This window comes from Lontra canadensis, unplaced genomic scaffold (genome assembly GCF_010015895.1).
Source record: "Lontra canadensis isolate GAN:19392208 unplaced genomic scaffold, GSC_riverotter_1.0 scaffold12, whole genome shotgun sequence".
NCBI classification, from domain to species: Eukaryota; Metazoa; Chordata; class Mammalia; order Carnivora; family Mustelidae; genus Lontra; species Lontra canadensis.
In genome coordinates, this window is record NW_022631006.1 from 19,804,328 (window position 1) to 19,831,247 (window position 26,920).

At 37.0% G+C, this 26,920-nt stretch overlaps 1 protein-coding gene across 1 annotated transcript in view; it reads right to left on the reverse strand.

The window, feature by feature from the left end:
• Positions 1–26,920, reverse strand: part of KNL1 (kinetochore scaffold 1) — a 72,584-nt gene that overhangs the window by 9,696 nt on the left and 35,968 nt on the right. The window contains exons 10-17 of the mRNA XM_032856833.1: positions 21,449–26,515; positions 19,305–19,443; positions 18,634–18,701; positions 17,928–18,026; positions 8,085–8,200; positions 6,542–6,632; positions 5,635–5,751; positions 3,904–3,991 (exon numbers count right to left, since the gene is read on the reverse strand). Coding sequence (XP_032712724.1) covers positions 3,904–3,991; positions 5,635–5,751; positions 6,542–6,632; positions 8,085–8,200; positions 17,928–18,026; positions 18,634–18,701; positions 19,305–19,443; positions 21,449–26,515 — 5,785 coding nt within the window. The remainder of the gene's footprint in view (positions 1–3,903; positions 3,992–5,634; positions 5,752–6,541; positions 6,633–8,084; positions 8,201–17,927; positions 18,027–18,633; positions 18,702–19,304; positions 19,444–21,448; positions 26,516–26,920) is intronic.

Sequence of the window (26,920 nt, forward strand, 5' to 3'; positions counted from 1 at the left end):
TTTTTTTTTTTTTTAAGATTTTATTTATTGGGGTGCCTGGATGGCTCAGTCATTGTGCATCTGCCTCTCTCTCTGACAAAGAAATAAAATAAAATAAAATAAAGATTTTATTTCTTTATTTGTCAGAGACAGAGAGAGAAAGAAAGAAAGAACACAAGCAGGGGAGCGGCAGGTAGAGGGGAAGCAGGCCCCACTGAGCAAGGAGGCTGATGTGGGACCAGTCCCATGACCTTGGGATCATGACCTGAGCTGAAGGCAGATGCTTAACCAACTGAGCCACCCAGGCATCCCTGTTCTTTTTAATTCTTAAAAATATTTTATGTTTTTTTAAATCCAAAAAAAAAATGGGGGGGTGGGGGGGGGGGGGGGGGGTGGGGTTATGGACATTGGGTTGGGTATGTGCTATGGTGAGTGCTGTGAAGTGTGTAAACCTGGAGATTCACAGACCTGTACCCCTGGGGAAAAAAAATATATGTTTATAAAAAATAAAATTAAAAAAAAAATTTATGTTTTTTCTTTAGTTCTTTATATAAATTTATTTTATAAGACCCCTAGGTCTTATAGGCCAGACCCCTAAAGCTAACATCTCCAGCTTTAGCTCAGATCATGTTCTCTCTTATGCTTTTTCTATTCTAGCCACATTGGCCTTATTTCAGACCTTGTACTTTGTATATTCTTTCCCATAAGAGCTTCTGCATGTGTATTCATATTCAATAGTCTACTCTCCCCTCCTCACTTTAACTCTTCCTTAGTCTTCAGCTCTTAGCTTAAATGCTACTTCCTCAGAGGGGAGCTGGTCTTGATCTGACTAGGTTAGATTTCTATTTCAGGACCTTAGAAGCACCATGTAACCCCTCTTTTTTTTTTTTTTTTAAAGATTTTATTTATTCATTAGTTAGAGAGAGAGCATGAGCACAGGCAGACAGAGTGGTAGGCAGAGGCAGAGGGAGAAGCAGGCTCCCCGCTGAGCAAGGAGCCCGATGTGGGACTCGATCCCAGGACGCTGGGATCATGACCTGAGCCGAAGGCAGCCGCTTAACCAACTGAGCCACCCAGGCGTCCCGTAACCCCTCTTTTGTAACCACTTACCATGTAACCACTTACCATAAAACTATTCAATTTTTTTTTTTTTTTTTTTAAGATATATTTGCAAGAGAGAGAGAGAGAGAGAAAGCAGAAGTGGGGGTTGGGAGAGAGGCAGAGGGAGAAGGAGACTTCCTGCTGAGCAGGGAGCCTGAGGTGGGTCTCCATCTCAGGACGGGACCAGATCATGACTTGAGCTGAAGGCAGATGCTTAACGAACAGAGCCACCCAGGCACCCCCTATGTGTTTAATTCTTATATTCTTTTCTAGATGAGAAGCTCCACAAGGCCATAAAAGTTTTTGTTTTTGTTTTTAATATTTATTTATTTATTTATTAGAGAGTGCAAGTGAGTGAGCATGTGCGTAAATAGGAGATGGGGGAAGAGAAAGAAATCTAAGCAGACTACACTCTGAGCTGGAGCCCATTGTGGGTAGTGCTTGATCTCAGAACACTGAGATCATGACCTAACCCTAAACAAGAGTAGATTGGTTAACAAACTGTACCACCCAGGCACTCCTAAGTTTTTGGTTTTTTATCACCATAGTATTCTTAGCACTGAGCACTATACATGGCACAGAGTAAATACTCAGTGTATTTGCACAAGGAATAATGAAGGAATGAGAAAGAAATAGAGAGCTATTTGTTAGTAGGTCCTAGAGAGGGAAGTGTGGTTTTTGGTATTTTAAAGATAAAAGAGAGGTGAATATATCCTTTAGAGAGGAGGCAGGGACTACATAAGAGATAAGGAAAAATCAGTGATATGAAATTCCTAAGAAGAGGGAATGGAACTCAAAGTTTAGGTGGAAAGATTGGTCTCAGGGAAAAGAAGGATGGATGAAAGAATGAATATAGATATATAAAGGTTTGTTTGGCAATAGGAAGTTTAGAAGTTGTAGCCTAATAGCTTCTATTTTTTTGTCTGTGAAGTAGAGAGAAAGGTAATGAACAAAGGGGTAGGACAATCAAGATTATGGAATTCATATTATCAATGCAATGCAGTTATACTCAAAACAAAGCATAGTGTTAAGAACTCTGAGGGATATGGACAAAAATAAAGGCCGATTCTTCCATGGAGCTTACAATTTAGTTAGGGAGATAAACTACACAAAAGAAACTGTAATTACAAGTAGATGTATGGCTACTATAAGAAGGACTAACAAAATAGCTATAGGAGCTCAAGGGAGATGACTACCTCCTTTGGTAGAAAACAGAAGAATGTACTAGCAAAGACGAAGTAGTACTACAGCATAGAGATGACAAGATTTGGTTGGAATTTGGGATGCATAATAAAAACTAAAAGTAAATCATGTAAGAAAGGAAGATCTATAAAGGGCTGGAGAAAAAAAAATGGAGAATGTTAAATGTCAAGGTCTGGTGTTTGGACTTTGTTATAAATGGAAAGATAAGTTTTTCAATGAAATAATGAAAACTGTTCTTCATAATTATTTAATCTGCAACAATGCACAGGTTGGACTGGAAAGAGATAGAATGAAGTAAGAGTGTAGATAGATTAGGGTGCCTGGGTGGCTCAGTGGGTTAAGCCGCTGTCTTTGGCTCAGGTCATGATCTCAGGGTCCTGGGATCGAGTCCCGCATCCGGCTCTCTGCTCAGCAGGGAGCCTGCTTTCCTCTCTCTCTCTCTCTGCCTGCCTCTCTGCCTACTTGTGATCTCTCTCCGTCAAATAAATAAACAAAAATCTTAAAAAAAAAAAAAAGAGTGTAGATAGATTAGTTAGAAAACTTGAAATAGCACATCAGAATTAATGATAGCCTTAATGGGAATGGGAAAGAATACAAGGGATGCTGAAGAAGTAGGTATGACAGGACTTGATAAGAGAAACTCAAAGACAAAGAAAGTTTTTAGCTTTTTACACTTTATAACAATAGCGATGCCTTTAATATAGATAAGAAACATCATATGAGAGCAAGTTTTCAGGCTTTATTTTAGAAATGGGAAAAGACAATAAATTCCCTTTTATTCACACAGAGTTTAAGGTACCTAAAGATATTTTTGCATAGAGGTTCAGCAGGAAGCTAGAAAGATTAAGTTTGGACCTCAAGAGAGAGGCTAACGATGCCTTAGCTCAGAATAATTATAAGCTACTGAATGTCAAAATCTGTGTTTACAATATCTTTTTTTCTGATGCTAAGCACAGTATCTGGTGAATTTAACTGAATTTGGGAATCATTTATATAAATACAAATGTTAAAGCAGATGAAAGCAGTAAGGGAGAGAACATAGAAATAACTAGATGATAAAATCTAAATGCCTACACAGGAGATTAGAGAGAGACAAACAGAAGGACTAAAAGAAATACTCACGAAGAAAGCAAATAGTCGGGGTAGTACAATATCACAGAGGCTTAGGGAGATGAAAGGTTCAGAAAGAAAATAATCAGCAGTGTCAAATGCTGAGAGGTCAAGATGTTTAAGGGCCAAGAGCTTCCAAATTTGATGATTATGAGGAATTTCGTGATCTTTGAGAAAGCAGTTTCAGGACAATAACACTAACAATGCAGAATTATGAGAGATCAAACTGAAAGGAGAGATCATTTTCAAAGACAATAAGTTCATCTATTTTAAAAAATAAGATTATGGTCTAGATTATGAAGAGCTTTCTAAAGAGATTTATTATCTTGAGCATCTCTTGTTGATTGTTGCAGATGACCACAGGAAAGGAGTTTTATTTTGCTCTAATTTAATGTCTCAAGTTGCTAATACAAGGCTTGATTGACATAAATGATACCAGCAATCCATACTATAGGGAAGCATTTAGACAAAATTAAATTTTCTTTTGGAAAAGTATTCAAAACACATTACCTATTTCAACTTCAGTGAGACAGTTTTCAATCTTCTTAAGTACGTTGTCCATCTCATCTATCCTTATCTGAAGTTTCTCCCTCTCATTCTAAACACACAATATTATATTGTCAAGTTAAACCTCTAAACAAAATATTTAAACATTATAAATGGTTAAACTTGCTGACATACTGCTATATCATGAACAGGAAAATCTTAAAATGAAGGTTGAAGTTTCAAGTCTGGACTTAAAATGTATTTAAAAAGCATACATAACAGATTAATATAAACTTATTTTTGTACTTTCCTTTATTACAGTATTTCCATATAATATAAGATACTAAATACATATTACTTAAAAAAAATCTTTTTGTTTTCAAAGATTTTATTTTTAAGTAATCTCTATACTCAATATGGGGCTCAAATCTATGAGATCTGAGATCAAAAGTCTCACACTCCACTGACTGAGCCAGCCAGATGCTCTCCCCAAAAAGGAATTATTTTTAATTTTTATTTAAAGAAAATTTTTAGATGGGGGAGGAGAGTAATAGAGGGAGAGGGAGAAACAGAATCTTAATCCACACCCAGTGTGGAGTGTGACTTGTGGTTTAATCTCACAACCCTGAGATAACTACCTGAGCCGAAATCAAGAGTCAGACACTTAACCAACTGAGCCACCCAGGTGCTCCTCCAAAAGAATTCTTTTTTAAAAATCGTATTTATTTGTTTGAGAGATAGAGTGTGGCAGAAGGAGAGGGAGAAGGAGGTTCCCTGCTGAGCAGGGAGCCTGACAGGCGCTTAAACCTAGAACCTCAGGATTATAACCTGAGCTGAAAGCAGACATTTAACCAAATGAGCCACCCATGTGTCCCCGAAAAAAGAATTCCTAAAAAAATGTTCTATGGTCAAATAACTAAACAGAATTATAGCATGTTTTGTTCCTTTTAGACTTAAAAAAAGTATTTCTGACTTTTTTTTTTTTTTAAGATTTTATTTATTTATTTGACAAAGAGAGAGATCTCAAGTAGGCAGAGAGGCAGGCGGAGATAAAGGAGGAAGCAGGCTCCCCGCCAAGCAGAGAGCCCGATGCGGCGCTCGATCCCAGGACCTTGGGATCATGACCTGAGCTGAAGGCAGAGGCTTTAATCCACTGAGCCACCCAGGTGCCCCTATTTCTGACTTTAGACTTTAATATTCTACCTATTACATTTCTCCAAGGGGTAATATGGCACATATTGTTTCTCAGAATTATTTGCCAATGGAAAGATAATTTTTTTAATGCAGAGTACACTCATTTTGGGAAATGCGACTTTAAACATGCACACAAAGGGGCACTTGGCTGGCTTAGTCGGTAGAGCATGTGACTCTTGATATTGGTGTTGTTTGAAACGCCACGTTGTGTGTACAGATTACTTAAAAACATAAATAAACAAATAAAAATAAACATGCACGGTTGGGTCTGGACTATGAGGAAGATAATACTGCAGTACAGTCCTTAGCAATGGAAGAGCAGAATCCTATACTGTTTTATTTCAACATGTATAATAGATAACAAATTTGAGATGATACACAGGTCCATATTTGTAAATATATTCTAGAATTACTCAAGATGCCAGATTTCCCACTTTTGATAAATTGAAACCTACGTCTTTATGAACCATGTTCCTTAGGAAACATTCTTCGTATTCTACAATCACTATAAAGTAATTTTAATACATCTTTCTTTCTATGCTGTTAACTGTTTCAAATTACCTGAGCTGACTGTACCAGCTTGCTGTAGAGAGCCACTTTTCCTTGGTGAGTGAAGACTTTAGTCATCTTGGTAAAACGTGATTTTATTTTGTTCAGGTAAATTCCAAAGGCTTTCAGCTGCAAGGGAAAATTAAAGGTTAAGGTGTACTAAAACAAATGAGTTAAGTAAGACAAATGGTCTGGGAAGGCTAGTTCAGCTGCTGTGGGCTATTCTGCCTGTCCTAGACTGATTCCTAAGTCAGGGAACATCTCATTTGCAAACTTAATAACATAAGTAATTTAAAAACAGACCCAAAGATTTTAATTTTAATTCTTGTTTTTAAATCATTTTTCATAGTACAAGTTAGAAAATGACAGACCCTAAATTAATAAAACGCTTAATATATTAGAGCAATATAAATGAGGTCCTATTTAACCACTTAAAGTAAATCTTTTCCTCATCTAAATCGAAGTGATACAAGTAGGAGGAAATTCTAAATGAACTTTAAACATATTTCATATATTTAATTGGACATTTTGGTTTGAAAAGATTATGTATTTTAAAAATTACTCGTGTAATTTGGGGCACCTGGGTGGCTCAGTGGGTTAAAGCCTCTGCCTTCAGCTCAGGTCATGATCCCAGCGTTCTGGGATCGAGCCCCACATTGGGCTCTCTGCTCACCAGGGAGCCTGCTTCTTTCTCTCTCTCTCTGCCTGCCTCTTCGCCTACTTGTGATCTCTGTCAAGTAAATAAATAAAATCTTAAAAAAAAAAAATTACTCGTGTAATTAAATAAAAACCTCACTAACATATTATACCTGAAAAGTTAAAGAACTTGTCACTAATTATCAAGGAACAGTTACTTATTTCACAATAAGCAGGTTCAAAATGTTTATACTGATTCCTATTGAAAATGAGTTAAAAATACCTCCTCATCAGAGCAGTGTCTCATTTTTTCCCACAGGTTCCTATTTACATCAGTCAACAGTTTATCCTGGTTCAATGCAGAAAGCTTTAATCTAAAATATAGAAAATAAAATAAAATATAGAAAAGTTAATAATTAGCACAGGGTTCAGAAGTCAGCTTGAGTGAATCAACTCAGATTTACAGGCATACTTAATTTAATCCTTCCTAGTCCTTTTCTATATTAAAAAAGGGGGAAATTAACTCAAGAACAGTGGTCAGCCTGATTATTTCAACACTTGTAGAACAGTTCAAGAATGTTATAAATCAGAAAAACTTCCCTTACAATCTCAATCAACTTGTTCCAATATGAAAACATGTTGCTTTTAAAGAATCCTTAGCGCCTATCAATGGATAACTGTGAACTTGTAGCTATTACTTTAAGTAAAAGTTCCCAAGTCAGTTCCCAGTCCTCTCTCACCTTTATACAATAGCCTTTGTAAACGTAGCAAAATTATATATTAGTCTCTTATTAATGAGAAATAAATTTCTATCAGAGTTGGAATATATTATATACAAGAACATAAATATAAAATCAAACAGTAGACCACATCTAAACAGACTGTGCATTGTGTGTGAGATCTTATTTTATTCAAAATGAAACATTCTAAGACAAGTTTTTAGACACTTAACTCTTTCAAACAACATGAAGAAAAAAAATTTTACTGTCCTATTCAGTGATGAACCCTAGTACTTAGTACAGTGCCTGGCACAGCGTGGGTGTTCAATATATAGTTGCTGAATGAAAAACCAGAATCAGGCAAATCTGCAGTATTATAATTTAACAGCATCTTAAGTTTTTAGTTTAAAAACTAAATAGCTATTTAAAAATTATTTTATTTCTTTTCTGTTTGTTAGGCTGGTTTAAATTTAGTTGAATAGTTCTAGATAAGTATGATATAAAATATATTTTGGGTTGCAAGTCTAATTTACCTGAGGGAATTTAGATATACCTAATCTGTAAATTAGTATGCAAGATCTACATATACCAAAGCACTGAGCAATAATCTGTGTAATATCATGTACTTTCTGACCTCCAAATCAAGGGCAAATTGTGATAAAACTATAAACCCTAAGATAATCTTGATTTCAGACACAATTTATAAATTCCTATTATCTACTTTTGACGATGTTCTTTTGCAATCAATTCATGATATCATAAGCTTTTAACTATTTACTGAGGACACACTTTCTGCTACAAATGGTGTGAAAATATTTTATATACACTAATGCTACTGCTCATTTCTACCTACTGAGTAGGTATTATTATTCCTAATTTATGGATGTTGAAATGAAGGGTTAAATATCTTACATAAAGTTACATAGCTAGTGCTGTAGCCAGGATTGAGCTTCAATCTGTCTGCTTACAAACCTGATTCTTTTGCACATTCCATATGACACCGCCAGTTAATGCTATGAACTTTTTCCTATGTCAATGCCTAATTAAAACCTTACCACAGAGATTATCCACCCATCTAACAAAACACACACACAAAAACTTTCATACTCTTCAATCTTCTGCCGAAGAGCTTCACAATCTTCTCTATAAATCTGTATCTTGGGTCGGTAAACATACTGATTTAACATCAGGTCTTCTGGAGTAGGTGGTGTGTTTATAGTAAACTGGAAAAAAAAAGAAAATCAGTCCCTCAAAACTGGTAGTCTGGAGACAAAACTATATTTACGAACTGTTTCAAGTTTCAGTGGGCTTATTTTAAAGTTCTATGAAGAAAAATTTGATTACTCTCTGAAATTGATACACCCAGTAACCTATTAGCTGGAATGTGAATACAAGTCTCTGACATCAAAGTCTATTTCCTACAGATGTTTAGTGGATGTTCCCCTCACATGTGTTTGAATAGTGATTTGAAAATGGCTTGTGTGGTTTTAAGAAAATCAATACCTAAAAATTCACACTTATCAGGAACCCTTTCATTAAAAGACAGAAAAAAGATACTAGTTTCCTAGATTATTCTTTTCTACTCTCATTCTCTAGTCCTGATCTTTACTTCTATCTTCTTATCTTCTATCATTGAATTCAAATTTTTCTGGCATATGTAAAATAAGGTAGCAAAAATTTGGTTATTTTAAAAAATGTTTTATAGATCTAATCCAATGATTTTTAAAAAAAGAATTTAAGTAATCTCTACACCCAACATGGGGTTCAAACTTATAACCCCAAGATCAAGTCACATGCTCTTCTGACTGAGCCAGCCAGGTGCCCAAATCCAATGACTTTTTTAACTTATTTTTTAAAATTAACATATAATGTATTATTTGTTTCAGGGGTACAGGTCTGTGAATCACCAGTCTTACACAATTCACAGTACTCGCCATAGCACATACCTTCCCTGATGTCCACCCAGCCACCCTATCCCTACCCCCCAACAACCCTCAGTTTGTTTCCTGAGATTAAGAGTCTCTTATGGTTTGTCTCCCTCTCTGGCTTCATCCTATTTCATTCTTTCCTCTCTTCTCCCATGATCCGCAGCCTTGTTCTCAAATTCCACATATCGGCAAGATCATATGATAATTATCTTTCTCTGACTCACTTATTTGGCTTAGCATAATACCCTCTGGTTCCACCCACATCATTGCAAATGGCAAGATTTCAATTTCTGATGGGTACATAATATTCCGCTATATATATATATATATATATATATATATATACACACATATCACATTTTCTTCATCCATTCCTCTGCCATTGGACATCTAGGCTCTTTCCATAGTTTGGCTATTGTGGACATTGCTGCTATAAACAATGGGGTGCACGTGCCCCTTTGGATCACTACATTTGTATCTTTGGAGTAAGTACCCAATAGTGTAGTTGCTGGGTCATAGGGTAGCTCTATTTTCAGCTTTTTGAGGAAACTCTATACTGTTTTCCCCAGAATAGCTACACCAGCTTGCACTCCCACCCACAGTGTAGGAGGGTTCCCCTTCCTCTGCACCTCCACCAACATCTGTTGTTTCCTGACTTGTTAATTTTAGCCATTCTGACTGGTGTGAGGTGGTATCTCACTGTGGTTTTGATTTGTATTTCCCTGTTGCTGAGTGGTGTTGAGCACTTTTTCATGTGTCTGTTGGCCATTTGGATATCTTCTTTGCAGAAATGTCTGTTTATGTCTTCTGCCCATTTCTTTCTTTTTTTTTTAAAGATTTTATTTATTTATTTGACAGAGATCACAAGTAGGCAGAGAGGCAGGCAGAGAGAGAGGGGGAAGCAGGCTCCCCGCTGAGCAGAGAGCCATATAATGTGTGGCTCGATCCTAGGACCCTGAGATCATGACCTGAGCCAAAGGCAGAGGCTTTAACCCACTGAGCCACCTAGATGTCCCCTGCCCATTTCTTGATGGTATTTTTTCTTTTTTGGGTGTTGAGTTTGATAAATTCTTTATAGATTTTGGATACTGGCCCTTTATCTGATATGTTATAATCCAACGACTTTTTGATGTCCTTTATGCTACTGGAAATCCAAGTCAATTCCTTACATCATATTACATGTAAAAGCCAAAACAAACAAAATCCCACAACTGCCCATTATTCATAGGCAGCATGGTACAGAATAAGTAATTCTACCACTTTAAGATTTGGTCTCTTCATTTATAAATTGGGCACAATATTGATCCGTCTCTTAAAGAGTATAGTAAAAGGTTTTGTTTGTTTTTAAAGGTTACTCAAGCCCAGGGCCTCATAAAATAATCTAACAAGTGTTAGTTTTTTCTCACTCTCTACTTCTATTTGATAAATTAAAAGGATGTAACTGAATGAGGTTTTAATCTCCTTCCTCTATCCCTAACACATCTTCTAGCAGATGTGCTAAGAAAGTATAAAAAAGTGCTAAAAGAAAAAAAAAAAAGTGCTAAAAGCAATTATAACTGAAGTTGACTCTCTTTCTTTTTTCTTTTTTTTTTTTTAAAGATTTTATTTATTTATTTATTTGTCAGAGACAGAGGGAGAGAGAGAGCGAGCGAGCACAGGCAGACAGAGGCAGAGGGAGAAGCAGGCTCCCCGCCGAGCAAGGAGCCCGATGTGGGACTCGATCCCAGGACGCTGGGATCATGACCTGAGCCGAAGGCAGCCGCTTAACCAATTGAGCCACCCAGGTGTCCCTGAAGTTGACTCTCTTTCTTAAAGACATTTTTAAGGCTAGACTTATAAATAAAAATCAAAGCTCTGTGCACTGGCTCAAAAAGAAAAGCAACACTAGAACCCAGACTATGCTTTTTAAACACGGTTTTCTCACTCAAAGAAATCAGGCATCCTTGGGAAAATGGCTAAATGCTTTCATATAGGAGCCAGATGATTGACAAAGAAACATTTCTTTTTATAGAAATATCTGGACAATAAATGGTAGCATTAGTTTACAACTACTACTTTACAACTCCTAATGAATTACTAGATCTAGATAATGATTTAATGGCTGCCTATGCATCATAACCAGACATTATTTCCTGATGGAAGTACGACTATAAGGTGAACTTGGGGGAAAAAAAAAAAAGTGAATCTGATAAGCCTCTGCCAACTTACAAATACAGGAGACAGAGAACAGGTTAAAAAAACATTTGAGTGTGCACAATTGTTAAAATACACACTCTGGTAAACCCCACAGAAAAAACTGGTTTCTTCATCAAAAAGAAAAAAAAGGAGAGAGAAATGAAAGGGGACAATACTATTTAGAAGATTATTAAGAGATACCTACTAATTATAATATTTCAACCTCATTTAGTAAACTCAATGTAGTAAACGGGAAAATAATGCTTAAGACAGCCAGGGAGAGGGTACCTGGATGGCTCAGTTAGTGTCCACCTCTTAATTTCAGCTCAGGTAATGATCTCGGGGCTGTGAGATCGAGCCCCAAGTGAAACTCTGTGCTGGCCGTGGAGCCTGCTTAAGATACTCTGTCTCCCTTGGGGTGCCTGGGTAGTGCAGACAGGTAAGCATCCGACACTTGGTTTCGGCTCAGGTGGCAGCTCAGATTGTGAACTCAGGGTCATGACATGGAGTCTGCATTAGCCTCTGCTTAGAGCCTGCTAACTCTCCCCTTCAAGCCCCCATCCCTGCGCTCACACTCTCTCTTTAAAAATAAAATGAAAAGACAATCAGGGAAATATAAATACTGACTTAATAGTCATTTTAAGGTATGATTATTATATGTGTATTTATTTTATTTTTAAAATGAGTCCTCATCTTTTCAGGAATACATACTGAAATATGTTAAATTGATGATGCCTGGAATTTGTTTCAAAATAACGGGTGGAGAGTAGGGATATGTAGAGATAAAACAACAGTTGATAATTTTTGAGTTGAAAAAGGGTAGGTTTCCTCCTGGACCTCCATAACCACCAGTGAAACACAGGACCACACTCCCAGAGATTCATCAGGAATTCAAGTGTCAATGGATATCAGGCTAATGCACTGTGGGTACATATTGGCTGTATCCGCCTATGCTGTATGCAATAGCTAGGTTAATTTGCTGCATCTTGAGCCCAGGATCATGTACACAAACCACCCTCCTCCCTTCATTTATCTATTTTGATTACATACCCAATTTATGCACAATCAACCCTTTGGTATTTCAGGCCTGGCAGGGTTACCTGCAGTTCTTCAACCTCACTGAGAAGGGAAAGGGTGTTATTTTGGTACTTCTGCCTGAGGCACTCCATGAGCAGGCTGAGGGTTGTGGGGCACTACACAGCACTATTTGCTGGTGATACCTGCTGAGTTTCTGTAACTGCAAACACATATGAGTGCTGTAGATGTGTCTATAAGGGGTAGCACATAATTCCCCAGTTGCCTCAAGAATATTCTCCCCAGAAGTACCTGGTTGGCTCAGCTGGTAAAGCATGAGACTTTTTTTTTTTTTTTTTAATAATGTAATCTCTACACCCAACATCAGGCTAGAACTCATGACCCCAAGATCCAGGATTGGATGTTCTACCAACTAGCCAGCCAGGCACCCCAGGCATGTGACTCTTGATCTCAGGATCACGAGGTCAAGCCCCACACTGGGTATAGAGCTTACTTTAAAAAAGAATAAAAAGGGGCGCCTGGGTGGCTCAGTGGGTTGAGCCGCTGCCTTCGGCTCAGGTCATGATCTCGGAGTCCTGGGATCGAGCCCCGCATCCGGCTCTCTGCTCAGCAGGGAGCCTGCTTCCTCCTCTCTCTCTGCCTGCCTCTCTGCCTGCTTGTGATCTCTCTATCAAATAAATAAATAAAATCTTAAAAAAAAAAAAAGAATAAAAAGAACATTCTCCCCTGTTCCACCCTAAAAGAGACTCACAGTTACCCAAGTCCTATATCAGATGCCCCTAGTTATAAACTTCATTTTCCATGGTTCATATATAGTCTATCTCTTTGTCCTTTCCCTACTTTAGGATTTTTAAATGTCTTTTCTGGGATAGCATAAATTCTCTATCTTGATGGGTTTGTTCCCAGATCTATTTCCTTAACACTGACCTTTCTGACCTCTGCAAGGCCTGAGAGGAAACAGGAAGATTCAGTTAACTCCTGAGGTATTCTCTCCCTCTTTACCCTGTCACCATCCTCTTTGCTCTTATCTTTCCCCTCTGTTTTCTCCCAGTCCCCTGGTACTTTTTCTGCTTTTCTAAGGATGCAGGCTCTGGATCCATACCTAGACAACTTTCTACTTTCCATCTACAGCTAAAGCAAGAGGATGCTCATGAGAAGGGTAGAATAATGAGGTTGGGGACCAAGAAGATGTGTGTTCATTTTTCCATTTCCATCTTTGATTTATACTTCATATTTATTTGTTTTTATTTATGTATTTATATATTTATGTATTTATTTAAATTATTTTATTTATTTGAGAGACAGAGGAAGAAATTGAGCACAAGCAGGGGGAAAAGCAGATGGAGAGGGACAAGCAGACTCCCCACTGAGTGGGGAGCATGACACAGAGCTCAATCCTCAGATCCTAAGATCATGACCTAAGCAGAAATCAGATGCTTAACCAACTCACTCATCTAGGCACCCTTATATTTCACATTTATTTTTTTTAAAAAGATTTTATTCATTTATTTGACAGACAGAGATCACAAGTAGGCAGAGAGGCAGGCAGAGAGAGAGGGTGAAGAAGGCTCCCCGCTGAGTAGAGAGCCCGATGTGGGGCTAAATCCCAGGACCCCGGGATCATGACCTGAGCTAAAGGCAGAAGCTTTAACCTACTGAGCCACCCGGGTGACCCTATACTTCACATTTAGATATACAATACTGGAATTGATTTATTTCTACATAGCTGTTTCTTAAAAGTTTTATTTATTTATTTATTTATGAGAGAGAAAGAGAGCGCGAATGCACGAACAGGGGGAGAGGGAGAAGCAGAATCTCTGTTGAGCAGGGAGCCCAATGCAGAGCTAGACCCCAGGACCCCAGAATCATGACCTGAGCTGAAATCACGTGCTTAATTGACTGAACCACCCAGGCACCTCTAAATAATTTTAATTTTTAAGATTTTATTTATTCATTTGACAGAGAGAAACAGCAAGAGAGGGAATATAAGCAGGGGGAGTGGGAGAGGGAGAAGCAGGATTCCTGCTGAGCAGGAAGCTCCATGCGAGGCTAGATCCCAGGACCCTGAGGCTTTAACCCACTGAGCCACCCAGGCACCCCTATGTCTAACTTTTTGCCAAACTGTTTTCCAAAGTAGTTGTGCCATTGCCACCAGCAATGTATGAAATGCCATTGCCACTAGCAATGTATGAAAATTCTAATTTCTCTATATACTTGCCAACACTTTTTATTTTCTTTTTGATTACAGCCATTATAGTGGGTGTGCAGTAGTAACTCATTGTAGTTTTATTTATATATTTATTTTGAAAGATTTATTTATTTTAGAGTAAGAGAAACAGAGAGAGTGCATGTGAGCAGGGGAGGGGCAAAGGGAGAGGAACTATGAGAGAATCTCAAGCAGACTCCCTGCTGAGCATCAAGCCTGACTTGGTGCTCCACCTAGGGCTTAATCTCAGGGTCCTGAGATTATGACCTGAGCCAAAACCAAGAGTCAGATGCTCAACTGACTGAGCCTCCCAGGAACCCCTCATTGTCGTTTTAACTTGCATTTCCTTAATGACTAATGATGCTGAAAACGTTTTTCCATACTTATTGTCATTTGTATGTGTTCTTCAGAGAAATGTTCATTCAGATCCTTTTGACTATTTTTTAAATTGGGTTGTCTTTTTATTACTGAGTTGAAAAGTTCTTGATATATTCTGGGTACAAGTCCTTTATAAAATGTATGATTTGCCAATGCTTCTTCCCATTCTGTTGGTTGTCTTTTCACTCTCTTGATGGTATCATTTGTACCACAGAAGTATTTTGTTTGTTTTTCTTTAGAGAGAGAGAGACAGCAGGAGCAAACGGAGGAGATGGGTAGAAAACCTTAAGCAGGCTCCATGCCCAGTGCAAGCCTGACATGAGGCTTGATCTCATAACCCTGAAAGATCATGAAGTCAAGAGTCAGATGCCCAACTGAATGATCCACCCAGGTACCCCCATGTAACACAGAAATTTCTTTGATGAAGGCCAATTTTTGTCACTTGTGTTTTTGGTGTTATATAGACTTAATTTTTGTGTATAGTGTGAACTATGGGACAAAGCTCATTTTTTCCTATGGATAACCAACTGATGCAACACCATTTACAGAAAAGACCACTTTCTGCAGTGGTATCTTTATCATAAACCAAATGTCCATATTTGTGTGGGTCCATCCATCCTTCCTTCCTTCCTCCCTTGTTTATTTTCTCCCTCTTCCCTCCCCCTTTTTATTTCCTTTAATTTTTTTTTATAGTAAGCTCTATGCCTCATGTGGGGCTTAAACTCACAACCCTGAGACCAAGAGTCACATGCTCTACTGACTGAACCAGCCAGGTGCCATCGTGTAGGTCCATTCTTTAAAAGTTAGCTAGAACTTGGGCACCTGGGTGGCTCAGTGGGTTAAGCCGCTGCCTTCAGCTCAGGTCATGATCTCAGGGTCCTGGGATCGAGCCCCACGTCGGGCTCTCTGCTCAGCAAGAAGCCTGCTTCCCTCTCTCTCTCTGCCTGCCTCTCCGTCTACTTGTGATCTCTCTCTGTCAAATAAATAAATAAAATCTTAAAAAAAAAAAGTTTGCTAGAACTCATTTGGATCTAGTGATTATTTTAAGACAAATTATAAAATAAAATTTTCTTTTTTTTTTTTTAAGATTTTATTTATTCACTTAACAGACAGAGATCACAAGTAGGCAGAGAGGCAGGCAGAGAGAGAGGGGAAGCAGGCTCCCTGCTGAGCAGAGAGCCCGATGCGGGGCTCGATCCTAGGACCCTGAGATCATGACCTGAGCCGAAGGCAGAGGCTTTAACCGTCTGAGTCACCCAGGCGCCCCTAAAATAAAATTTTCAATGATAATAAAAGTTTTCCAGTTTTTAGGTTAACTTTGGTAATTTGTATTTTGCTAAAAACTCATCTAGGTCTTAAAATTTGTTGTCGAGTTGATGGATTAAAAAAATTCTTTTACTCTCGGGACATGTCTTCTTTCCTAACCATCTATATTTTAGCCTTCTCTGTTTTCTTAATTATGCTCTTTAAGGGTTTTCTTATTTTATTGTCTCTTCAAAGTACCAGCTTTTGGATTTGCTGTTCTTTCTACTAATTTTTGTACCCTGTTTCATTAGCTTTACCATTTATTTGTATTAATTCTGCCTTCTTGCTTTTTGGTTTTTTTTTTAAGATTTTATTTATTTATTTAACAGAGAGAGAGAGATCACAAGTAGGCAGACAGGCAGGCAGAGAGAGGGGGGAAGCAGGCTCCCTGCTGAGCAGAGGACCCCCCCCAATGTGGGGTTGATCCCAGGACCCTGAGACCATGACCTGAAGCTGAAGGCAGAGGCTTAACCCACTGAGCCACCCAAGCGCCCCCTGTCTTCTTGCCTTTTTAATGGGTTTTATTTAATTAATTAATTAATTAATTAATTTTTTAAGATTTTATTTATTTGACAGACAGAGCTCACAAGTAGGCAGAGGTAGGCAGCGAGAGAGAGGAGGAAGCAGGCTCCCCGCCAAGCAGAGAGCCCAACGTGGGGCTCGATCCCAGGACCCTGAGATCATGACCTGAGCCGAAGGCAGAGGCTTAACCCACTGAGCCACCCAGGCGCCCCTAATGGGTTTTATTTTTCATTTTTCTAATTTCTTAAAGTGAGCATTAAAAATTCCTTTGTTTTTAGATTCTCTTCTATAATAACAACGTTATCTAAGGTTTTTAATTTCCTGCTAAGTATAACTTTTGCTGTGTGTCTCATATGTTTGGTATTAAATATTCTCCTTTACTTTGATTTCTTAACAGTCTTGATTTCATCTCTGATCTCAGAGTTATCTACAAGTGTATTTCTTAAATTCCAAGGAGTTAAGAATGTTATAGTCCTTTTATTCATTCTAATGTTATTGGATTAAGATCAGATGATGTTTTCCCTAAAATTTCCATTTTTTTCTATTTGTTAATGTTTTCTTTGTGGCCAAGGGCATAATTAATTTTTGTAAATGTTTGACAGACTTAAGAGAAAAACATAATCCTATTAACTGACACAAATTTTTCTACATATCTTTTAAATGAATTTGTTGATGGTACAACTCAAATATTATATAACCTCACATAGTTTTGATTTTGAAAAATGTTTATTAAAACCTTCTGCTGTATTTGGATTTTTTTTTTAAGGTTTTATTTATTTATTTGACAGAGAGAGATCACAAGTAGACAGAGAGGCAGGCAGAGAGAGAGAGAGAGAGAGAGAGAGAGAGAAGCAGGCCCCCTGCTGAGCAGAGAGCCTGATGCGGGACTCGATCCCAAGACCCTGAGATCATGACCTGAGCCGAAGGCAGCGGCTTAACCCACTGAGCCACTCAGGTGCCCCTGTATTTGGATTTTTATACAGTGGGGAAAAAGCATATGTTCAGGAAAAAGTATCAAAGACAAAATACATGGCAAGGAATGAGAAAAAAATAAAATTTTACCTTATAAAAGTCTATATTAGCAAAAAACCCTCTAATTTCTTTGTTTTTAAGAAGGCTCTATGCTGGAGTCCCAACACAAGGCTTGAACTCATAACCCTGAGATCAAGACCTGAGCTGAGATCAAGAGTCAGATGTTAGAGCTGAATCCAGGTGTCCCCCCCCAAAAACAATTTTTATGCTAACCACAATGCACTTACTATAGAAAAACTTCCTGCAAGAAAATATGCTTCCTTAGATTATTTTTCTATTTTTGAATAAACACTTGTTTTGATGTACTTTAATAAACAAGTATAATACATCTTAACTGAGATAACTATTTTGCCAAGAAACTGCACTTACTTTGGCTGGGAGATTGCTCTGTCGAGGTTTCTGTATCAAAATGTGGACCTGAAGAAGTATAAAGAACTCCTTTAACGTAATTTTCCCATCTTTCAGTTTCTGAGGAAAGAAAAAAGTTTGCACAATATTCAAGGTGAGGTCATTTTGATTATAACCAGCCCATTTTCCTTCTAAATAGTGTATAGTATTTTGCATACATTAGTGGAAATATCCAAATATTTGTAAGCTATACATGAACAGATTTTATTTAGTATTATTTCTTAAGGTTATTCAGTGACAACAGAATTGGGAACAAATAACAAAACATAGGTCTTCTAATTGTGGTTTCTATTCTCTATAATCAATCCCCATGCTGGGTCCTTAACAAAAAAGCTAATTTTCTGTATAGTTGAATATTTCATAATTTTTTAAAATTCTTTAAAAGATTTTATTTATTTGACAGAGATCACAAGTACTCGCAGAGGCAGTCAGAGACAGAGGGGGTAAGCAGGCTCCCCACTGAGCAGAGAGCCCGATGCAGGGCTCGATCCCAGGACCCTGAGATCATGACCCAAGCTGAAGGCAGGGGTTCAACCCACTGAGCCACCCAGGCGCCCCGAATATTTCATAATTTTAAAAAAATTTAAAAATTGAAAACACAACAAAAAAATTGGAAAACAAAACAGGGAGTATAGTTGCATTAGAAGTGAGAAATAGTTTAACATACCTCCTTCAAGCTCTCTTCACAAATATTGTCTCTGAGAAACTGTGATTCCATTTGACTATTGTGCTGTGCTAGAAGTAAAGCAAATTCAGGTGATAAGTCAAAATTAAAGTGTAAGCTTAATTTTATTTATCATTCAGATTTATGTGTGGTTCATGCTCTTAAAGTTATTGACTAGGATCTTTTTGGGAAGAGTCATTTATAGGGCGAAGTATACTATTGTTTTAAGATCCCATCCAATATTTTTCCACTAATTATAAGCTTGTTTTAAAAGATTTTGTTTATTTATTTGACAGAGTGAGAGAGAGAGCGCACAAGCAGAAGTGGCAGGCAGAGGGAGAAGCAGGCTCCCAGCCAAGCAGGGAGCCCAATGCAGGACTCAATCCCAGGATCCCAGCATCATGACCCGAGCTGAAGGCAGATGCTTCACCAACTGAGCCACCCACGCACCCCTAATTATAAGCTTCTTAAGAAAATTACCCTTTATGGTCTATCACTTCTCAATTTATTAAAATAACTAAACATTAAAAATAAACTAAAATTATTTTACTCATCAACTATGTATAACTCCCAAAAAGCTTAAATAAATTTCAAATATCTTCTGAATTGAAATACATTTATTATTGTCAAGTAAGCAGATGACTTCTATTATTTAGTCTTCATGAAGATCTTACTGCTGAAGTCGAGAGAGGTCCCATCGGCCTTGACTGAATCAAGAGAACTGCTGCAACTAGATGGTGTCCTGCTCAGGCTTTTTATCAAAACACTGTTAGCATTTTTATCTATATCCCCTTCAGCATGGTGATCAAAAACCTGAAATTATCAGTTAAGGAACATCATCAGCCTAAAGTTATGACTCTGTACAATTAGAATAATTGTTTGTTGAACACTAACAAGGACTACTTCATAAAATTTATCTACAATCATATGAAATATCTTAGTAACAAATTAGAATAAGTAATAAGCAATTTATCAGGCCTTTAGAGTTCAAAGTAATTTTATTTTAAATTTTTTTAAGTTTATTTTTCTTAGTAATCTCTACACCTAACATGGGGCTCAAATTCACAACCCTGAGATCAAGAGTTCACATACTCCTCTGACTGAGCTAAACAAGTGCCCCTAGAGTTCAAAGTAATTTTATTTAAGAATCTATAGAAATAGGGTGCCTGGGTGGTTCAGTGGGTTAAGTCTCTGCCTTTGGCTCAGGTCATGATCTCAGGGTCCTGGGATTGAGTCCAGTATCGGGCTCTCTGCTCAGCGGGGAGCCTGCTTCCTCCTCTCTCTCTCTTTTTCTGCCTGCCTCTCTGACTACTTATGATCTCTCTCTGTCAAATAAAAAAATAAAAAATAAATAAAAAATAAAAAAAGAATCTATAGGAATATATAGAAATCAGCTTGTACATTATACTGAATAAGCAAATTGTTTCTCAGATGTGTCTAAGTTAAAGCCAGATCCTATGAGATGCCAAACGTTGACCTATTCCATTATTCAACTACTAGTCACTAGGGTCACGACTACCACACTGAAATAAACTAGCATAGAATACTGGCTATTCATAGTGACTCTGGCTACAGCAACAAAGAAACTTATTTCCAGGTTTTAGACTTTTTCCCCAGGTGACTAAGACTCCTTTGGCTGATGTCAAATAATTGATGTGGTCCTGCTTTTATCATTTTAACCATGACTTTACAGCCTTAAATGCCATTTCATCTACCTACTTACATATGTTTTTGAGGACAATATAACCTTTGTCTAAATGTTAGAATGTAATCTCCATGAAAACAGATTTTTTTTCCTCTAAATTCCTGCTGATATAGTCCAAGCACCTAAACAGTACTTAGGACACAGGAGATATTCAATATCTACTGAACAAAATAATACTAATTTTCATATAATCCATTCAGTTATAAATTTTCTATCACTGGTACTACATTCTCAAAGCTTCACAGAGGAACCATTTCCTCAGGACCTCATATTACAGAACTAATGAAATATTTTTCTAAGCTTACTCACATATTAAATTTTGTTTTCTATGAACTTCTGATACTTTTTTAAAAAAGATTTTATTTATTTATTTTTGAGAGAGAGGGCATAAGCAGTAGGGAGAGTCAGAGGGAGAGGGAGAAGCAGACTCCCTGCTCAGCAGGGAGCCTGACATGGGGCTTGATCCTGGGATCATGACCTGAGCTGAAGGCAGCCACTTAACTGAGCCACCCGGGTGCCGCCTTCTGATACTTTCTAATCTTCATTTCTCCATCTATAAAACTCAGTTTTAATGACAGGTTTTATTCTCTCCAAGTTATTCAAATGAATGTTCCCTCAACCTCTAAAACAATCTATAACCTCTTTTCATAAATTCAAATTCTCACTTCTTCACCTTGAGATACTGGGCTTGACCTAGGCATTCTCTCAACCACTAAAGAAATGAACTCTCAGCTTTTACATATCCTCATAAGCCAAGAAAATTCAGGTGAGCTTTTCTTCATGCAGTTTGTCTAACAAAAAGGTTTTTTTTTTACCCTTCAGATATTTAGACTGAATTTAACGTTTCAAACTACATATACCCTGCTGAGAGTTTCTCCTAATGAAAAACCACAATGACAGATTGCACAATTACATTAATTTTTGTACTACTTCCAATTTTATTTTTTGTGATTTAAATCTAGCTGTTAGTCAAATAATCCCTTAACATTCTAAATAAGAATATTTCCCTAGCTCTATAATTGGAAATAATCAATTCCTGCTCATTCAAGACTAAAATTAAAATTCAACACTCATAACTTAAAAACACATTCCTTAGTTCAAGACAGAGCTTACCTCCTGATCTTGTGCAGTATCACTAAACCTAATCTCACTTTTCCTGATTTTTTTCTCATTCTGCATATCATCCTCTTCTTGTATCCAGGTTCTTTTTTGGCTATTGCAGATTTCTCTTATTTTATTTTCAGATGGTGAAACCTCTTTTTGATATGTCTCAATCGAAGACTTTTCCTCAGTTTCTATGGTAATAGAATCTGAGGAATTAATCTCACCAGGATATACAGGAAGGTTTTCCTCATTTATATATTGAGATGGACTTAAGGTCAGTTTAGCTGCACCAAATTCAATGCTTGACTCCTTACTGAAGACTGGTTGAGCTTCTAAGTGATTTAAATCAGTTGTGTCTGCTTGAAACTGCTTCAGGTCATTAATACCAGTGACACTACTATTTCTCTTGTTTGGCAATCTGGGCAAAAATATTCCCAGGGAACATCGCCTCACTTTATCTTTTACAACTGTCGTGAGTGGTACAGAGTTAGTTTCAGTTCCATTATGAGAAATTTTACTTTCTTCATCTCTATCATCTTCAACATTGCTGGGCATTGTGTTAATACTATGTATTTCTGTAGCTTGCACTATACTCATATGATTGTGTGCCTTATTTGTTAATCCAAGTAATTGTTCTGGGGAAGGTGGTACATGAGGAGTTTGGAAATTTAAAAATTCTTCAGGTTTTCCATTCAAATTATTCAGATTAGATCTGACACTACTAAAACTTGCAGTATTAGATGCAATTGCAGGATCCAATGCTTCTCTAGAATTAGCATGAGTTTGAATAACTTGCTTAGGCAAGTCTGAATTACTGTGGAAATCTGTATTACATTTAGCTGCCTGAATATTCTTCCTCGGCTCTTTTTTACAGGCTATAGCAAACTGTTGGTCATTATTGAGCATTTTGGACTCATTTTCACATGTAGGTACAGAGGAATTTCCTGTGACAATATTTAAATTCTTATTTCCAGCATGAGATGATATCGTTTCATCTTTATTCACAATTATCTGTCCTTGTTGAGGTAATGGAGGTAGCTGGCTTGAGAGATGAGGCTGAGAAGTAACACAAACATCATCAACAAAGGTCATCTTTAAATTATGTTCTGGCATATCAACAAAGCCCTCCATTTGATCTTCTGGGAGTTTAAAAGATACTCGTTTTGAACTAGGTTTAGTTATCTCCCCCAGATCTTGACTAGGTAGTAAAGTTTGATTAGCTATTAAATTTGGGGGCTCCTTAATCAGATCTTGATCTTTGAGCACTGTTTTAACACAGTCTGGCTGTCCTTTGATAGTGGTTCGAGTCACTTTTTCCTTTTCTAACAAAGAACAAGAAGCAGAGAGAGGTAGTCCCTTAGATTTCAAGTAATATTCATTGGCTAAATTGTTTACATAAGTAAGGTCATTTTGCACTGGACAATTACTGGTTTTCTCATCTTTATCACCTAAGGTCATGGCATTCCCTTCCAAATTATCAAAACAGGAAATAGCATTTTGTAAACGGGAATAATTATCACTGGATCCACACAAAACAGTTGCATGACTATTTGTAAAATCCTTATTTCTTCTCTCTGTACTATTTAACTGACAGCTTCCAATTTTGGCTTTTTCCAGTGTACAGGCCTGGTCTACAACACTCCCCATGACCTCTTCATCCACAGTGCTTTTGAATTTGATAATTTCTAACTCACTTTGACCCCCAGACAATGTATTAGTAGGAACAGAAGGTATCACATGATGCTTTTGCTTAGTGTAAAGAACAATTTTGTTTTCTACTGCCAATGCTTGTTTTTCAATGTTTTCTTGAACAGAGCTACCATCATTATGAAAAGAAATACCCAAGATTCTTCCATTAGCTATTCCAAATTTAGGGTACTCTTGAAGAATTTTCTCCGTGTCTTGACAATCAATGAAAACAGTATGGGACTTGGTGACATCCAGATCACTGTGATTATCTACAAACATTATAGTTTTTTCTATCGGCCTGGTAGTTATTTTAACTGGTGAGACAGTTTTACATTCTAAGGCAGTGGTGTGACTTCTAGTCATCTCCATGTCATCCTGCCCACATGTATACAAAACAGTTTTAGACTCTCCTGCCAAAGGTACCAAATGGGAATCCTCTCTATCTTCCAGGGCAGTTTTGTTTATTTCTACTGTATAGCTCTGGGTGATATCCATATCATTTTTATCATTTTTGGAAAATCCAGCAGTCTTGTTATTTTTTAGTCTAAGGCTCTTCCTTCTCTGACTTTTGCCTGCTATAGTTTCATTCAGAAATTCAGGCTTCTGTACATCTTCATTATTTTCCCAAAAGCTTGATTTAGACACTTCCATATGATCACCAGCTATAAATCCTACAGCTTTCTCTACAGGACCATTGTTAGACCATCCCCTTGCTAGTGTTAGCTCGTTGACTTTTGCTGCTGAATGGTCACTTTCACCATTCTCTGGAAAGGAAACACTCTCCTCAGTAGAAGCAGGTGACACTTTTGGCTTTTCTAGGCTATTCCTTTTGGATACTTCAAAGTCAAGTCTGTCTGTAAGCACAGTCCTCTCCTTTGCTTGGTAGTCAATGAAAACAGTGTGGGACTTTGTCATTTCCAGCTCATTGTAATTATCTATAAACATTACAGTTTTTTCTATAGGCCTAGTGGTTATTTTATCTGGTGAGACAGTTTTACATTCTAAGGCAGTTGTGTGACTTTTAGAGACTTCCATGTCATCTTGCCCACATGTATACAAAACAGTTTTAGAAGTTTCTGTCAAATGGGAATCTTGTTCATATAATAAAGCTTTATGATTTATTTCCACTGTATAACTCTTGGTGATATCCATATCATTCTCATCACCTTCTGAAAATACAATAGTCTTATTAACTTTTTGCCTGCCAACACTTTTTCTTCCATAAATTTTGACATCTTGATTTTCATTCAGAAATCCAAGTTTTTGAATGCTTTTGTCTTCTAAAACATCTATATTATCATTAGAAATAAATACTCTAGTTTTTTCTGTAGGACTTTTATTAGATTTTTCAACATTTACAGCTATCTTTCTGTCTATTGTTGTTAGCTGGCAGTTAGTATTTTCTAAATTAGTCTTACCCAATTCTTGTACTTCAGAAGGACCAAATCCAATGACAATAGTGTGACTCTTGGTTAGATCCATATTTTGTTCCTCCTCTGAACAAATAACTGTCTTGTTATGGGAACAGTCAGGTGTGGGATTGCCTACACTTTTCCTCAGTGGCTCAGGCAGTTTAGAATTCTGGCCCGATACAGATTTCACTGTGTAACTGTTAACAGCAATATTGTGATTTTTCACGGTAGACTGTTCTTCTAATGAAAATAGTGGCTCTGTGGTAGGAAACAAAGATGCCTCACATGAAACTGTATTTCTATTATTTCCCAGTTTTATTTGTTTCTCAAGATTTCTGTGGCTTGTTGCTACGTCTTGATTAATATCAGCTGACTGAGGAGAATCTTTACCAAGATAGGGTGCAGTCTTTAAAACTTGATGTTTTTCTTTACTCCAGGTGTCAGTTGGAATGTTTTTAGATATTATGTCTGGCTGCTGGGATGGTTCAATATGACTTTTGGTCATTTCTTTCCATTCATCTGAAGGGTTTTTGCTGTGAGAGTGAAATTTACTAGTATTCTCAGATATTAGATTGCAAGATACAAGAGGAGATTGACTTCCCAAGTTAGCTGTGTGATTTTTAGTCAAATCCATATCTTCACCTGTGAAAATTTCAGTCTTTTTGCCAGTCAGTGAAATAGACAAAGAATTTGCCAGGCTCTGCTGTAATCTTCCCTTAGGTACATGAGGAACTGAGCTATAATTTATATTCATTTCCCCATCCTCTGACCTGCTTATGAGATTTTGGAGCATCATTTCTTTTTCAGATATTGGTGTGTCTGCTCTCTGTGTATTTGTGTGATCTTCTTTAAAAATTTGATTATCTATCACAACTGTATGACTCCTGGTAATGTCCATGTTATCCATTCCTGAATAAATAGTTTTCTCTGTGAGAAGAGAGATGGCATCTGGATTGGGATAAGTTTTAGAATAATTACTATCATTCTTCAGCAAATTCTTCACTTCTCTCATACCTGAGAGACACTTGGTCAGTTCCATGGCATCATTACTACTAGAACAGAAAAATGTCTTATAATCTTGAGTAGATGAGCTGGAACATATAGATCCTGGGATTATGGCCAAAGTGCTGGCATCTTGGTTAGAAGTCTGTGTGGCTATGTGAGTTTCTGTCCCTGTAATATGACTTTTGGTAATATGTATTTCACCATTAGGGTTTAAAGAAGGGTCTTGAAAAGCAGCATTTGGTTTATTCTTAAAGACTGTCTTCCTTTCTGGATCTTCAGTTCCATAATCTGTCATAACTTCCATCATGACATTTTGACTTTGATTTTCTATATTAGATAAATTATCTGCTGAGGGTAAATTCTGTATAGTGTGATTAGTTGTCAAGTCCATAAAATCATTGCCATAAATTGTAATATCATCACCTTTAAATTCCCTTAAGCTGGCCTCAGTGGATGTGGGAACTAAAGTCTGAATATTGGCTGTATGACACTGGGTGAAATTCATCCCATCATCTTGTTCTCTAAAGATTCTAGTCATATTATTACTATTTTCATCTACCTTAAGAGACACATGCATTTGATGTACAAAAGAGGCCCTATTTGATTCTTTGGGATGAACAGATATCTCAAAATTTTCTTTATCAGGTCCTGTAGGAAAAGCATTAGATTTTCCTGTTTTCAATCTTTTTATGAAGTCATTAAAATTTATTTTCTTTTCTGAAGAAGTGCTTTGATCCATGGAAAAATTTAATTCTTTTTTCATTTGTGAATCCTTAGTATGGAGCTTTAAGTTAGCCAGAAATGATGTAGTATCTATCTTAGTGGACTTTTCACTTTTAGTACAATCTAAAAGGCCTTTGTTAATCATTACGGTGTGACTTCTTGTTAGGTCCATCTGGTTTTCATCCGAAAAGATGACTGTTTGGTCATTTGCATGTTTCCTTTCATGGTTGTATTCTGTAATTGAAATCTATAATGAAAGCAAAATATAGGAGATCAGATCAAATGCAAACTTTTAGAAAGGTATTTTATAATATGTACTATATATAGTACTATATAAATAATCCTCAATGATGGTTTCATTATACACTGGTTTGTTTGAAACAGTGGTGTGGTATGTAGCATGTAATTTGTTATTACATTTTTTTTCAAAGTTTGTAAATGCTTTCAGTTTTTTTCAACAAATAAAAGATCAAGGTTAATTATACACCAACCAGAATGACTAAAAATGAAAAAGACTGACAATATCAAATGTAACTATAATGAAAACTCTAATTACTATATTAGATAGGTCATTCTCATTCTAAGTAAAATAGACTTAGAAAGGGCTAAGAGCATGATGGCTAATTTATAGTACACTCTACTCTTGGAAGTT